The 16,951-nt window shown below is 34.1% G+C and overlaps 1 protein-coding gene across 2 annotated transcripts in view; it reads right to left on the bottom strand.

Moving 5' to 3' along the window:
• Nucleotides 1-1,693: 1,693 nt before the first annotated feature.
• MARCHF5 (membrane associated ring-CH-type finger 5) overlaps nucleotides 1,694-16,951 on the bottom strand; it is a 58,707-nt gene continuing 43,449 nt past the window's right edge. Inside the window, exons 3-6 of one of the 2 annotated variants that reach the window (XM_074295866.1) lie at nucleotides 12,645-12,775; nucleotides 4,329-4,512; nucleotides 3,871-4,037; nucleotides 1,694-3,282 (exon numbers count right to left, since the gene is read on the bottom strand). In XM_074295866.1, the coding sequence (XP_074151967.1) occupies nucleotides 3,166-3,282; nucleotides 3,871-4,037; nucleotides 4,329-4,512; nucleotides 12,645-12,775 (599 nt within the window). In that variant the 3' untranslated portion in view covers nucleotides 1,694-3,165. Of the gene's footprint in view, nucleotides 3,283-3,870; nucleotides 4,117-4,302; nucleotides 4,513-12,644; nucleotides 12,776-16,951 lie in introns of both variants that reach the window. The other variant, XM_074295865.1, reaches the window with a different exon arrangement.

Below are 16,951 nucleotides of genomic sequence, written 5' to 3'. Positions count from 1 at the left end.
AAAATAATCAAGAAGCCCCCTTTTTCTTTTCAGTTAAAAGTCCCTTCAGGATTTTTATTTTGCTTACTTTTTTGCAATTTTAGTAGAATTCTTTTCCTTTCATTTCATCTTATAAAACTTCATCTGTGAATGCAGAAAGTATAAAAGTTACTTGACTATAGCTACCTCTGCTTGACCTTTTCCCCTCAACAGCTGGATTCAGGCTATAAGAGCCTGAATCGATCAATTTAGATTGCAACTTTCAACACTGTTTATCCTATTAGTGAAAAACTCTATTTCAAATATGGGTAGAACTGAACTAATTTTCTTACTTAAATAGGTATCATGTGCTTACTGTGTGCTAAGTTCTCAGCAGATCTGGTTTTTTCTCACATTATTATTGGCTCCAGAAGCATATCCTCCCAATAGTGACCCACAAGACAAAAATTTTCTAAGTAATGATACAAAACTGAAAAAGAAATTAAATCAATTGCTGTTAGCAACAAGTCATTTAAAATTTTAGCAAATTGAAGAGAAATGGAGTTTCCTCCATACAGATGAATGCAAATGTCCAGAATCCCAACCCTCTCTCTCTCATAGAACCCTATATATTCCCAAAGCACAGGCCTAGACCAAGCTATATGTACAAATATGCAAAAGTTACAATTGGAGGATTATATATACTTAGCAAAGATATTATATTGCCACGATTTATCTGCAAGAGGAAGTACACTTATAGAACATAAAAAGTTTTTATTAAATCTAATCTAATATCAATATTGAGATTAAATGCTATATTAAAAACAAGGTTTTTTAAATTACAACACATTAGCAAGATAGTAAAACTCAAGTCACTAAGCTTAATTATATATTCATCATGGTTTTATGAACATTTTCAGCTACTTTGAAAGATTAGTATTTTGAAAAAAAATTTCTATTAATTTTCATTGTGTTTTATAGAAAAAGTTCAAAACAGTAGAAATAACCAGAAATAAATACAGCAAAGTAAGCATGGAGAAATACGAACAACAAAATGTTTGCTCGTTCCCAACTCATTGATCAGACATCCTTTTGAATTGTACCTTATTAAAACTTTTCTTCCACCTCAGGTTTACCTTTTTCATGTTCTGTGGAAGCACTTTAAGAGACTTCTTAGAAAATGCCACTATGGCCTGGAAGAAATATTTTAAAATTTTAAGTGCCATGGTTCCCTTAGTGGGATAGGATAATTGTCACTTTTTTTTGTATGATTACAAATAACTAGAGGATATGTATCTTGTTGCTTATAACTATTTTGAAGCCTGTATTGGAGCTGAGAGTGGAAGGAGACCTCACTACTTCTCTCTCTCCAACCATCCTGTTGCCAAGTTCTTAGGCTTGACTCTCCTCCATCACTATTACCTGGTGTAGTCTAGCACCATCTCAGGTATTAAGAATGAACAGGTGGCTTCATTATGTTTTATCTTTATAATAAAGGCCACTGAAAAGATGTTCTCCACAAACATTTTCCTTGTTGAAAATTAAAAGTCAGTATATGTCAAAAGTTGCAGCTATATAATCTAAATTATTTCTCAGTCAGAAATATTATAAGTGTCTTCTCTTCAGAAGTGCAATTTCCAAATTTCACTATTCAATTTCTTTATCTACTTCCCTTGGTAACTACAGTTTTTGAATATGCAATGGCCATTATATACACACACACCATTTCTATACATTTTTGTTACCTCAATATTTATTATATTCATACTATGGAAAGATACCAGTCTTTTAATTGCTAAAATTAACATACATTATTCCAATCCAATACAGTTCACGCTATACCCAATCTATTTCTGAAGAGAAGGGAAAATAGTTACTTTTTTTCATGCATTAAATATGCTACTGTGAACAAGAAAATACAGAAAAATAGTTTTTTAAAGAATAATTTTTAAAGCATTTAATTTTATTCAATGAAAACAACAAAAATCCATTTTGAATGGCTAGACGATGTAATAGCCACTTGCTGCTTGAAAGAGGCTCAAAATAAACAATTTTCTTTGGAAAATGGATATGTCAATCAACAAAATAAAGAAGTAATCATCAAAGTGTTAGCCTCAATTCTAAGATGACAACTCTAAAACTATCAACACTTTATTTTCCACAATCCATTGGTTTACATCCAAAGCACTGGTCTTAATGTCTCTTGGACACTCAGTATCACGCTTGGCAGTGACATTTTTAATGCCCATCTCCTCACTGCTGATCCAAAGATAGCTGGCTCCAAGCCTCTCCTGAGTTTGCTTCTTTGCTCATCTCCAAATCACTCTCACTACTTCTTTGTGGAGAGGAAAGGAAAAATGTGACCTGGCAGTTGCTTCTCTGTGTTCAAATGACATGTAGACTTGTAGCAATTTCTAGAATTAAATATTTAAAAATCTATTGAAGATTTTAATGTTACAAAGAGCTGATGATATCATGTAATTTAGACTGCTGAACAGTCAGAACTATATAATGAACTACAAGATGTCAACATCACATAGATTTAGTAGCAATAAAATGAACTGGAAGCTCTGAATTTTCATATATTTTAAAGGATATTAAATTGAAAAATACTCAACAGAATCTAGGTTGTTCAGATAAGCAACTGAGTGGCTTCATACATTTTTGGTTTCATATATATTTCATAACTCAAAGTAAATTTCTATTTCCTCCATACTAACACTTCTATTTTCTCCATATGCAACATGCTGTTGTTCTGCAGTTAAATCATTTGCCAAAATAAGAAATCCTCCTGTGGTATTCTTATTGTTGAGTTGATGATTCTGTGTAAGAAAATAGCAAACATACAAATGTACAAAAAAGAGGCATTTGCATACAATAGTCTATGCCCTCTTTAATAACTGTACAATTTGATCTTTACACTTCTGAGTGGGGAAAACACAAATAAAACCCAGTATTTATCATGCTAAGAAAATGGTTCAGATGACTGCCATAAAGGAAGTACACGTAAAACAATAAAAACAAATCACATTCTTAGGTTCCGTGATTACTGAGAGGATTTCCCCTGCCATAAGTGCTTTATTATATGTCTTAAAAATATAGGAGCAGCAGCTTATCACAAGTCTCCACTACTGTGCAATAATGATGGTATCAGAACACCACAACAGACTCTCAGATGAGGCGGTCGAACAACGGGACGTCACACCCTTATGCTTCTTCTTGCTCTGGATAATTAAGAATTTTGCGGTGTGCTTGACGCAAATATTGTTGCTGTTTGAAGTAAACCTTAAATGCTCCTTTTATGGCAACAAAAGCAATTCCACCCTAAAACACAAGCAAAGGGAAATCTTTCAAAGTTAATAGAACAGGTTTATTGTCTACCTCCCCCCAGCTATACAACTCAGGTAAAAGAGATTTAAATCAGCAAAAGGAATTATATTCAGGACAAGTGGGATAGGCTCTTTAACATATTAAGTAAGATGGCTAAGATGGCTATAAATTAATTTGTCCTTTTCCTCTTAAAAATTAAGGTCCCTTTGGATGTACCTCATTTACTCTTATTACCCTCTCTTCTGCCTTTAATTTTAAGTCTATGCCAGGGATTAGGATATAGTCCTGGGGGTGGAGAATGGGGGAGAGGGCAGTCCATTGTTAGCAGAATCCATGCAGAATGTAAGGAGGGAATATATAACAGAGAATGAATTTTGTCAATTCCTTTTTCCTTGGAGTAAGCTATCCATAATATTAACCAACATGAATACAGCAATAATACATAATATAGTTACAGACCACATATACCATTCAATCACATGATAACTCATATATGTGTGTATATACACACAGGAATTTGGTTTCCTAAAGACACCCTTTTGCTTTGATAATTTTGACAAAGCAGTATTAAAGCAATCTTACCAAGATTGTCCTTTGTAGGTTAGAATTAACACTACTGAACATCAGTTTCCCAACTATCGTAGCAATAGTGGGAAAGACAAGAGCTCCACACAAAATTCGAGTAGCAGAGACATGATCTGCCAAAGGATTTGCCTCAGCTGGAATACGAGGAACAGGACATCCAATCCCTAGGGAAATAAACTGAAATATATCAATACTAATAATGTAAAAAAAATGGAAATCCAAATAACCTTTAACCACCATTGTCTATTTTTAATATTCTGATAGTTTGTGAACTGGTTCCTGACTAATTTTATTTTTGACAGTTTTCCCCTCCCCATATTGTTAAATTTCTATCATATTTCAAAATATTAATGTGTATTTTAAAGTTTCATTCACAGAATGCTATGTTCTTCCATGAGATTTTTCTGACACTTTAAACCAGTCTCCCACATGCATGAAATTTGGGAATATTATACCTGGAAATATACTGTTCAAAATCTGTAGTTTATTAGAGTATTTGCGCCACAATCTAAGAACGTAGTCTTCCCAGCGAATCATCTTGCCCAATATCAGCATAACAGGAATAGTGGGAAGTCCAATTAAAAGAAATAAAGGATCAGCTCTTTCCATAACATCCAAACCTTCTTTATGGCCTACCACCTGTAAAACAAGAATATTTGCTATTGTATAAAGAACAGATATAGCTAATATGTTTCAGACTAAACTCCTATAAGACAAATTTTAAAGCAAATACTTTCAAATCATAAAGGAAATGAAATAAATTTTTAAAGGAAACTAGACAGAACTAGCATGGGTGTGAGCAGCCTATAAAACAAGGAAGAGGAAAAAAACTCAATATATGAAATAGACAAAAAATACCGAGATTCTATAAAAATTCCTCTCCATCTCCTGCCAGCCCTTAAACCCTATATGTATATATATTCTCCCTCTCTAATACCTTCAATCACTCACTTTCCTGGCTCCTTAATCCTCTGGAATCCATATTCTGCCCATTCCCCCTTTCCTAGAAGGGCTCCCCCTTTATTGTTACCAGTGGCCTTAACTGCTTTTTCACTCAAAGTCTCAATAATTCATGACTAAGTCAACCTATTATCATTCCTTTACAGCTGTTATGGAGGTTTAATATTCTTGAAAAAGATTTTTCCTGTCAATCCAAAAAGTGGGACAGGCTCAACAAAGTATATGTCTAAACCCAGGATTATATTTGGGGATACCAGAGTTGGGATTTATGCATTTTTATGGGGAGTATGGAGGAGTAAAGAGTGTCTTGCCAGTTTTCCTGACTCCACCAAAAGCCTCAGGAAATTAGTCAACAAACACATAGTGGTATTATGCTAAATATTGGGAATACAAAGCCTTCACAGGGCTCACAGTCTAAGACAAGAGAGACAACTATAAATAGGTACATTAAAAACATATACAAAAAGTAATCTTAGAGGGGAAAGAAATGCTCAATCAGGGGAACTAGAGTAAGATTCCTGAAGATGACAGCCTTGAGTTGAGTCTTGAAGAAGCCAAGACAATGAAGAGTCAGATAAAAGGCCTCATCTCCAAAATATACAGAGAATTGACTCTAATTTATAAGAAATCAAGCCATTCTTCAATTGATAAATCGTCAAAGGATATGAACAGACAATTTTCAGATGATGAAATTGAAACTATTTCCACTCATATGAAAGTGTTCCAAATCATTATTGATCAGAGAAATGCAAATTAAGACAACTCTGAGATACCACTACACACCTGTCAGATTGGCTAAGATGACAGAAACAAATAATGATGAATGTTGGAGGGGCTGTGGGAAAACTGGGACACTGATGCATTGTTGGTGGAGTTGTGAAAGAATCCAACCATTCTGGAGAGCAATCTGGAATTATGCCCAAAAAGTTATCAAAATGTGCATACCCTTTGATCCAGCAGCGTTACTACTGGGCTTATATCCCAAGGAAATACTAAAGAAGGGAAAGGGACCTGTATGTGCCAAAATGTTTGTGGCAGCCCTTTTTGTATTGGCTAGAAATTGGAAAATGAATGGATGTCCATCAATTGGAGAATGGTTGGGTAAATTATGGTATATGAATGTTATGGAATATTATTGTTCTGTAAGAAATGACCAACAGGATGAATACAGAGAGGCTTGGAGAGACTTACATGAACTGATGCTGAGTGAAATGAGCAGAACTAGATCATTATACACTTCAACAACAATACTATATGAGGACGTATTCTGATGGAAGTGGATATCTTCAACATAGAGAAGAGCTAATCCAATTCCAATTGATCAATGATGGACGGAATCAGCTACACCCAGAGAAGGAACACTGGGAAATGAGTGTAAACTGTTAGCATTTTTTGTTTTTCTCCCCAGGATATTTTTACCTTCTGAATCCAATTCTTCCTATGCAACAACAAAATTCGGTTCTGCACATATGTTGTACCTAGGATATACTATAAGATATTTAATATGTATGGGCAGCCTGCCATCTAGGGGAGGGGGTGGAGGGAAGGAGAGGAAAAATTTGGAACAGAAGGGAGTACAAGGGATAATGTTGTAAAAAAATTATCTATGCATATGTACTGTCAAAAAATGTTATAATTATAAAATTAATTAAAAACAAAACAAAACAAAACAATGAAGAGTCAGAGCCAAGGAGGGAGAGTACTCCACACAAGAGGGATGGATAGTCAGTGCAAAGATGTAGAGGTAAGCTATGGGAGTGTTGTGAATAAGTAGGCCTTTGTAGATGGGTTGGAGAATATGTAGAAAGGAGGAAAATGTGAGAAGACTGAAAAGACAGAAAAGAGTAAGCTCTGAAGACCCTTAAATGCCCAAAGAAGAATTTATATCTAATTAGATGGAATAAGCAGCCATTATAAGCAGATTTCTACCTTAGATCAATGTGGAAACTGAATGGATAGTGCAAAAATGTTAAAAACATACCAGATTTAGACTTCATCACTAAGGGGAAAAAGGCAGTCTGTAACAGCCCCTTGGGATGGTTATGTTTTTAGGGAAACAAACTTAAGAGTAACAAGAGTTTGTACAGAGAAAGAAAGGAATATTGCTATTAATTGTCCTAGTATAGATTTGGAATCTAAATTACTCACTGTCCTATTCTAAGACTGAACTGAGATTCTTGGTAGAGGGACAGTTGTTTTTAAATATGTCCTGTGGAAGATCAAATAAATAGTTACCCTACTATTTTCAAAAAAAAGAAGGAAAATGCCCCAAATGAGTGGGCTGGAACAAGAGGTTAAAAGAAGACTTTATTTGAACAGAAGGAAATGTGATCTGTCAGCCAGATAGAAAGCATTTTCTTTTACAAACAGGTTGGCTCATACAAGTTGGGTCAAAGGAAAAGAACAGCTGTTGCTATTAACATCCTTCAGTTTCTCCAAGTAAAAAGTAAAGAAAGACTTCTTTTCATGAGGAGGCTGAGCTAGATGATTCCTTCAGTCCCTTCCAATGCTGAATTCCACAATCTGAACTCTTTGATTTCAGGTATACACATACACTAAAATCTCCTGGAGGGAAAGGAGGCTAATACAAGTGACGGACGAGCTTTTAGAATAACTTGGCTGTTCAAGATGCCAGTGCTTAGTATGCCTACCCTCCTTTCTAGCATCTACTAGGAATAAACTATTATTTTAAGAGTGATTCTTGAGGGAGCATAAAAACACAGATGCAAGGATAGACAAGAAGTTACTTAAGGGCTGTGTTAATATCGCTTGGGAGAGGGTTTTGAAGAGCCCATTGGAGTGAAAAAAAAAACAACTTGGAATTGATGCAATCTTTTAGTCAGCTTGGTCCAATAAAAATAAGTTTTTAAGGATGCAGAAGCTATCAAAATCAGAGGGATCAATATCTTGTGAATCTATATTATTTCAAATAATTTTTTATTCTGATTAGTGATAGACAAGCAGAAGGACTTTGGACATGACTCTTTCTACAGAATAACTATATAGTATTATCTAGTCCTGGAGTTTTAAATAGTCTAGTATTGAGTTGAAGGACATATGAGAGAAGAATAGTGATTACAGTTACCTTTTATTTCAAGAGATTCTCAGGCTCAGGCATGTCTCCTTTTCAATTTCTTTGTTATTCACACGAACCTTGTATTATATAAAACTTCCCTTAACAAGAATATTCAGAATTTGCAACTGCAGCTGTGTTTCTAGTGTTTTCCCCCCTAAGATAAATGAGCTTTAAGGGAAAAAAAAAAAACCAAAAAAAAAACCCAAAAAACCAGCAGGAGCACATACTTGTAAGCCCAGCTGCTAGGGATTATTAATCTTGAAGCTGACTAATCTCTTGAGCTTCAGAGTTTTGAGATAAAGTGGGTTTCATTAAATCTGCCATCACTATGATGAGCTCACAGAAGCAGGGAGGATACCAGGTTAATTGAGGGGCAAACTAACCCACATCAGAAATGGAGGTCAAAGCTTTTAGGTCAATAAGAACTGAGAGTAGGCCTTTAAATGGCTCTTGTACTTTTAGGCCAGATGGGGAGACCTAGTATCTGGGGGGAAGAGGTATGTGTGGGGGGGAAACTGGAGAAACAAAACCCAAGAAAAATCTTATTACTCTCTGTCATTACCAAGAACTAGCATTTTTTTTTTCTTCTATCAGGTGAGTTCAGGCCAAATATAATTTCTATTCTTTCAATTCCCCCAAGGTATTTTTGACTTACAGGAGCAATGCAACCTGAGGACAAGTAAGGAAAGAATCAGAGGATTCCAGAATGAAGTACAAAAAGGAGGAAAGCTCTTAGTGTTCTCAGCAGGATTACTTGAAATAGGTAACTGGCTTAAGAGAGTGCTGAGAATTTTGGCAAAATGAGGACAATGGCAGACTTCTCAGAATAGCATGTTCAAAAACACATGTGTGTTCTCTCTCTCACACACAAATATTCCCATTTTTTAGCTAACTGGGTAGAGCATATGTTCCTTTCTTTAGATCTCTTTATCGAATATTTGTTAGAAAAAAGGTTATTTGAAATAACTCAATTTTTGAAGCTCAGGCTAGGATTACACATCTAGATAGATGCTTTATCAAAACTCAGACTAAGCCAAAGACTAATACTTTGTAACTTATAAATACAGAATACAAATTTTAATAGTTGGAAGGGATATGAAAATTCATGTAGTCTAATATTCTAACCCCCAAAAGAAGCTCTCCTTTCAAGATCCCTGACAAGCTGTCACCTACTCTTTGAATCCATTCAATAGGAAGAGTACACTAATATTCAAGTCACACTCTTTTCACATAAGACAGAAGTTCTAGAATGGAAAGCTTGTAAAATTTCACATATATGATCCTATCACTGGTATACAGAGTAAACTTAAGACCAGGAACAGACTTTGCACTGTCTTAAGATGGAGAAGGAATGGTGCAAAGCATAAACCAAAGGTGCATTAGAGAAAAGAAAAACACATATCAGTGAAGATTCAAGAAGACTGAAAGGATAGAATAGTAGGGTTGAAACTGCTAAGATGAAATTTAATAGGGACAAATGTACAGCCTTACATTTGGATTAAAAACAAAAAACTTCATAAATACAAGATGGGACCAATGTAATGGCAGAATTTCACCTGAAAAAGATTTGGAGCTTTTAAAGCAGATTATAAGCTCAGTAAAAGTCAACAGTATGCTATGGCAGCAAAGAAAGTTAAGATGATTTTAGACTATCACAATTTTTGGTCATATTATTATTATTATAACTATATGAGAGAGTTGACAGTTTTGCTATCCCACAGTAAAAAAAAATGCTCTCCTCAGGCCATACTTGGGTTGAGTTCTCTATATTGCATCTCAGGGAGGTCACTGATAAATAGGAAAAAATCCAGAAGGTCAACCTATATGGTACAGGGCCTTAAGGTCAAGCCATGCAAAATTCAAAGAACTAGGAAGATTTAGCCTAGCAAACAAAAGACTTGACAAAAAAAGGATAGTTGTTTTAAAATATCTGATAAAATGTCATGTTGAAGAAAGGTCAGATGTGTTTTGCTTGGCCCCAAAAGACAGAAAAAAACAACAAAATGAAATTGAAGAGAGGGCAGCTTTAGTTTTAAAGAAAAACCTCTAATAATCAAGGCCATCCAAAAGTGCCTCCCCTTCCCCCCAATACTGGAGAGACTTTAATAAAAGGCTGAATAATTACATTCTACAACAATTCTAGTTACATAGGGAGGAATTCTGTTTAGGTATGATTTGAACAATATGATCTCAGAAGTAACTATCAGTTATTTTATAAGATGCTGTTACTATGAATTCCTATATAGTGCTGGAAAAGTAACCTAGAATCCAAACACCAGAGAAAGAATAAAAAAGGGATAGATATTAGAATTTTAAAAGTCTTGCCTTCAAGATAAGTTAAAGGATAGAGATTTACTATATATGTAGAAAGTGAAGCTGTTACAATAATATTAAAAGCAACAGTTTGCAGGGGAAATGTAATGATAGCTCATTGTAGATAAGGTATGAGGTATCTCTTCCTAAAAGCCTGCTTGATGGATTTATTACTGGAAAGAGTAGAAGGTGGTTAGCAATATAGAGAGCCATGACATGGCCAGTGGCAGTACTCAAGCTAAGAAGAAATGACCAATGGGATGTCCAGTACACAACACTAATTTACTGAACAGGAAGAAAAGTAGGTTTGTAAGGAGTACTCAAATTTTAGGTTCAGTACTAAGCTTTTAAAAAAAGGTTGTATCAATGACAGTCTGCAAAACTACAGAAACTGGTTGGAAGAGAAGGGGTAGCCCCTAGGGGCTTTCTGAAAATTGAAATTATTTGGTAATAAGAAACAAAGGGCCTACAATATCAAAGGAAGAAAACAGGATTTAGGTCATCCCTTTTTATTCTTTCTCTGATGTTTGGCTTCAATTACTTTGCCACTGCCATGAAGGAATTCATAGTAACACAGCATCTTATAATCGGTGGTTACCACTGAGATCATGGTGTTCACTCATATCCTCTATATAACTACAAGTAGTTATTCAGCTTTTTCTTGAAGGCTTCTTAGTGTGTGTGTGTGTGTGGGGGGGCATAATGACTCTAAAATTCATTAAGTCTTGAAACTGCTGATTTATTAAAAATTAAACACCTGTTAAATAGACACTGACATTTCATATGAAGCTAAACAAGTTTACCTCAAAATGAAGACAAGATGTTTTTCAGTTCTAGGAAAATTATAGTCATGCTCCCTAACATTCTAATTTTCTGACATGTGCCAAGTTTCTGGGAGAAGCCTTGATTTTATTTTTCTTTAAAAAAAAAAAAAAAAAAAAAAAAGATTTATGTTGGATAGGTTTTAATTTTACATATTTATGTGTGTATATAAAGTTTCTGTATGTATGTATTTGATGAGAGCTGAACTGTGGAGGAATTCAATAAACAAAGAAGAGTTTGTTACTACTCACTCTCTTCTTCCATGTCATTTGATGTACAAAAGCCCTTTTCCCTGGACTAATTTTAAGAAAAATAATTTAACTGAATCTTTGAACTGAATGGAAGGGAAGAAATTGAAATATGGAATTGAAAGTGACAAATTTTCCCTTTCCAATCAATAATAGAATCAACTTGACAACAAACAAGATTTTTACAAAGTTCTGGTTTAATTCACCCACTCTATTGTCATTTTCTGCCAGCTTCATATGTCTAGCTCATAACTGGTTCCTTCTACAAGACAGCATAATATAGCACTTCTCCTTAAGGAGCTTAAAATACAACTAGAAAAATTACATGAAAAATTAAACCAAATACAAAATGTCACAAAGCTATAGACAATTATTTGCAAAATTAATAATATAGAAGAACTATGAATTTTCATTAGTCACTAACTGCTAGAATTTCTGGGAGGAATTTTACTGGGTTTTAAAGGATAAGTGTGATGTAAGTGGAGAAGTGAGGGAAATGGCAGGGAAGATGTTTAAAGAGTTATAGTCAACAAATTGGTTTGGCAAGAACAGAAAAGGGGAGAAAGTACTTAGAAAGATAGGTTGGTGACACATTTTAGAAGGCTTTAAGTGTCAGGATAAGAAATTAAAACAAATTTTGTTGGCAATGAAGAACCACTGAAATTTCTAGGATAGGACAGTGACACTGTGAAAGTGCTATTTTGGGAAGATTAATCTTATAGCTATGTATGTAGTGGGAAAAGAAAGTATAGTCAAGGAGACACATTAGGAACTTTTTGTAATAGACATGAGAGCATAAAGAGTTATACTAAAGGGTGATTATGGCAAAAATTGGAAGTAATGGATGGGTACAAGAGAAAAACTGACAGGATCTAGTGATTGAATGGATATGGTGGCTGTTTGGGAAGCCAAGTTTTGAGGTTACATTACAAAAATGACTAGAAAAATGGTGGGATCATTAGAGAGACAAAAACCAGACTTTAGAGGTAATATGTTAAAACAGACTTTAGTGATGCTGAACTGAAAGTGATAGACATTCAAGTAGAGTCATTCTTAGGCAATTAAGAGATTTAAGACATTTGAAAAAGAGTTTGGGGCAAAAATTGTAGATTTTTAAGTTACCTCAATAAAAAGGACAGTTGAAGCTATGGAAGATGAACTTTCAAAGAAGAATGAGATATGAAGAGCAGAGGGCTGAGGTCTGAGCTTTAGGAGAGTTTCACATGAAGGCACATAATTTATCTCTTGACTGCTGATTTATGCTGTTAAAAACATCTTAACAATTTTTAAAAAATCTATTAAATCTTAAGACAGCAAAAGGGATAGTAAGAAAACCGAATAAAATGGTGAACCTGCATCACTGTCACAGCTCCATAAGTCACAGCAGTCCAATAGATGGAGCCAACCATTATTCCTGCTGCAGCAAATGGACAGGCTTTTGAGATCAGTCTATCTGCAAGATCCAAGACGTAAACAACTGGACCTATAATAAGAAGGAAAACAAACAAAGCTTCAAAATAAAAAAGGACTTTAGAAGTACTGTGGTAATCCTGACAGAAAGACAGACTTGAATACAGTATTAGAAATTCTTAATTATATAATTACTTGTGTATCTAAATTTAATGTCTAATTTTTGATTACCAGTTGCTTTGCACTTTCATTTTTCTTTTTATCACTACCAAGGAGAACTTATAGCCATCATACTTCTCTGCCACAAAGCATACTTCCCTTTCATCTCTATTTTCTAATCACTCTGGTAATTTTAAGTAGAAATGGCTACTCAATTCATTCTCTCCCCCTTTCTAGTTTCTGGTGATATTTAGACTCTCTGAAACTTTTAACTTACTTCATTCTGACTATTTTTTTGACTGTAGTGTTGATAAATAGTCTGGTAACTAAATTTTTTTATAGTTGTAAAGCTGATTTCTCTTGGATTTTCAAGAGTACTGAAAAAAATTTGTAGGAGAAAACAGAACATGGAAACAAAAATTATTCCTCAGTATACTTGCCTATGCTTTCTTGATGATGGTATAAGTTTTTGTAGTACTCCAATATACTGTTATCCTATATTTGCAAGTTATAACTTTCATTATGTATTAATTTGAACATTCAAGGACTGCTTCCCTTGAGGAGCTACATGAAAGGGACAGACTTGGAGGAAGCAGACAACTCTAGTTTCTTTACCAAAATAACACTAGAAAGTTCAGTCCAGGTCTAAAGGTGGTAGTATATAAACATACCTAAAACTCAATATTTTCCAAGCACTTCAAGGTATATGTGCCAAGAAACATAGTGAAGTTTGTTAACAAACATGTTTATGAAATGCCTACTGTGTGATGAACATGTACTTGGGAAATTTCACTGGATTATATAAAATATAAGATATGACCCCCATTCGGAGCCTATAAACTAAAGGTGAAGTTTAAACATGGAAAAACTTATCCAGTAACACGAAATAACAAAACTTAGCAATAAAACACCAATTGGTAGGGCATTTCAGAGACAACTTACAAGAAGGATTTCTTGGCTTATGGCCTTGAGCCAGATATGCAACTAGTTCCTATACACAGAAATGTAGCAATGTCCAAGAAAAAGAACATTACATTAGGAATCAGGAAATCTGGTGTATAGTCCTAGCACTAACATTTAATAGCTATATGATCTTGCACAACTTTTCTGAATCAGAGTTCTGTCTTCTACAAGAGTGGAATAATTATATCTGTGCTGGATAGATAAAAACTAAGTTAACTGTCATAACAGAGTTATTGTGAATTTAAAATGAGGTAATGTATATGAAACCACCACATACAAGATGGTATTTTGATTATAATAGGTTGCATACCTATTACCTAATCACCTTGAAATGCTTTTTTTCTGGATAGCTGGTTAATGTGGCTGCAATTCAAAGGAGTAATTACTAAAATGACCTAGTACTAGTGATAATCTATAAAACAAATCTTATAGAATATTCAGTACTAGAATTCAGAATCATCCATTGTAAATTTTTAATGTATTTAAGCAAATTTATTCCTAATTATCAAGATATAACTTATAAATAAATCATGAAAGAAAATAAGTTAAAACAATGAAAGACATCATAAAAAGGGGAAAGAAGCCATATGTACAAAAGTATTTACAGCAGCTTTTCGTGGCAAAGAATTAGAAATTGAAGTAATGTCCATCAATTGAGGAACAGCTGAACAAATTGTAATATATGAATGTAATGGAATACTATTCTATCTCACAAGCAGGCAGATTTCAGAAAATCTGGAAACATTTATATGAACTGATACTAAATGAAATGAGCAGAACCAGAAGAACATTGTACACAGTAACAGCAACATTAAACAATGACCAATTACAAAAGAGTTAGTTCCTCAGCAAAACAGTGATCCAAGACAACTGCAAAAAGACTTATGATGGAAAATGTTATTCACAAATACTAATGCAAACAAGATTAGAAGGGAAGTAACAAATTGGGAAAATATTTTTAAAAACAAAGGTTCTGACAAAGGTCTCATTTCCAAAATATATAAAGAACTGACCCTAATTTATAAGAAACCGAACCATTCTCCAATTGATAAATGGTCAAAGGATATGAACAGACAATTCTCAGATGAAGAAATTGAAACTATATCCACTCACATGAAAGAGTGTTCCAAATCACTACTGATCAGAGAAATGCAAATTAAGACAACTCTGAGATACCACTACACACCTGTCAGATTGGCTAAGATGACAGGAACAAATAATGACGAATGTTGGAGGGGATGTGGGGAAACTGGGACATTAATACATTGCTGGTGGAGTTGCAAAAGAATCCAGCCATTCTGAAGAGCAATCTGGAATTATGCCCAAAAAGCTATCAAACTGTGCATACCCTTTGACCCAGCAGCGCTACTACTGGGATTATATCCCAAAGAAATACTAAAGAGCGGAAAGAGACCTATATGTGCCAAAATGTTTGTGGCAGCTCTTTTTGTTGTAGCTAGAAACTGGAAGATGAATGGATGTCCATCAGTTGGAGAATGGTTGGGTAAATTATGGTATATGAAAGTTATGGAATATTATTGCTCTGTAATGACCAGCAGGAGGAATACAGAGAGGCTTGGAGAGACTTACATCAACTGATGCTGAGTGAAATGAGCAGAACCAGAAGATCACTATACACTTCAACAACAACACTGTATGAGGATGTATTCTGATGGAAGTGGAAATCTTCAACATAAAGAAAAGCCAACTCACTTCCAGTTGATCAATGATGGACAGAGGTAGCTACACCCAGAGAAGGAACACTGGGAAGTGAATGTAAATTGTTAGCACTAATATCTGTCTGCCCAGGTTACATGTACCTTCGGAATCTAATGCTTATTGTGCAACAAGAAAATGATATTCACACACATGTATTGTATCTAGGTTATATTGTAACACATGTAAAATGTATGGGATTGCCTGTCATCGGGGGGAGGGAACAGAGGGGGGGGATAATTTGGAAAAATGAATACAAGGGATAATATTATAAAAATATATATATAATAAAAATTATTAATTAAAAAAAAAAAGAAAATGTTATTCACATCTAGTGAAAAAAACTATGGAGTCTGAATGTAAATCAATGCATACACTTTCACTTTTTTTCCTTTTATTCTGATTCTACTTTCACAACATGACTAATGTGGAAATATGTTCAACATGATTGTACATGTAAAAGTTATATCAAATTGCTTGCTGTCTTGAGAAAGAAGGAAGGGAGAGAAAAAAATTTGGAACTCAAAAATCTTATAAAAATGAATTGCTGAAAACTACCTTTACATGTAATTGGAAAAATTATATAGATTTTAGTCTTGCTTTTATTTAATGTTGAGTTCCAAATTTTCTCCCCATTTCTCACCCCTCCCTTACCACTGAGGAAGCATGCAAAATGGTATCAATTATACATGTGAAATCATGCAGAACCTATTTCCATATTAGATACATTGCAAAAAAGAAAGCCAGAAAATTATATTTCAATTTAAATTCAAGAGTTTATTAAGTTTTCACACTGGAGATAGAGAACATATTTGACATGATGAATCCTTTGGAATTGTATTGATCAGAGCAACCAAGTGTCTCTGTCTCTCTGTCTATTCTCTCATTTGTGGTTTTTTCAACATTATCTTCCTTATTTCCCAGTTACATGTCAAAAGAAAAAATTTTTTAGCATTAATTTTTATAAGATTTTGAATTACAAATTTTTCTTCCTCCCTACTTTTCTTCCAGATAGTAGGCTGTTTGATACAGTTTATAGATGTACTATCATGTAAAATATATCACATTAGTCACAATTTGAAAGAAAATGGAAAAGAATAAAACAAAACTAAAATGCTCCAATCTTCATTAAGAATCCATCAGTTCTTTATCTGGACATGGATAGCATTTTCTTTCATGATTCCTTTGAACTTACTTGTCTTGGATCATTGTGCTGTTGAGAAGACTTGAATCAATCACAATCTTTACACAATGTTGCTGATAGTAATGTTTTCCTCATTCTGTTCATTTTACATCAATTCATACAAATAGTTCTAGGTTTTTCTGAAATATGTGTTCATTTTTTATTGCATTCCATTACATTCACTTTCCTTTTTTGTCACATTAGTCAATCTGATAGGTGTGAGGCAGT

This window comes from Sminthopsis crassicaudata, chromosome 2 (assembly GCF_048593235.1).
Source record: "Sminthopsis crassicaudata isolate SCR6 chromosome 2, ASM4859323v1, whole genome shotgun sequence".
Classification (NCBI taxonomy): domain Eukaryota; kingdom Metazoa; phylum Chordata; class Mammalia; order Dasyuromorphia; family Dasyuridae; genus Sminthopsis; species Sminthopsis crassicaudata.
This window is presented reverse-complemented; position numbering and strand designations above follow the sequence as displayed.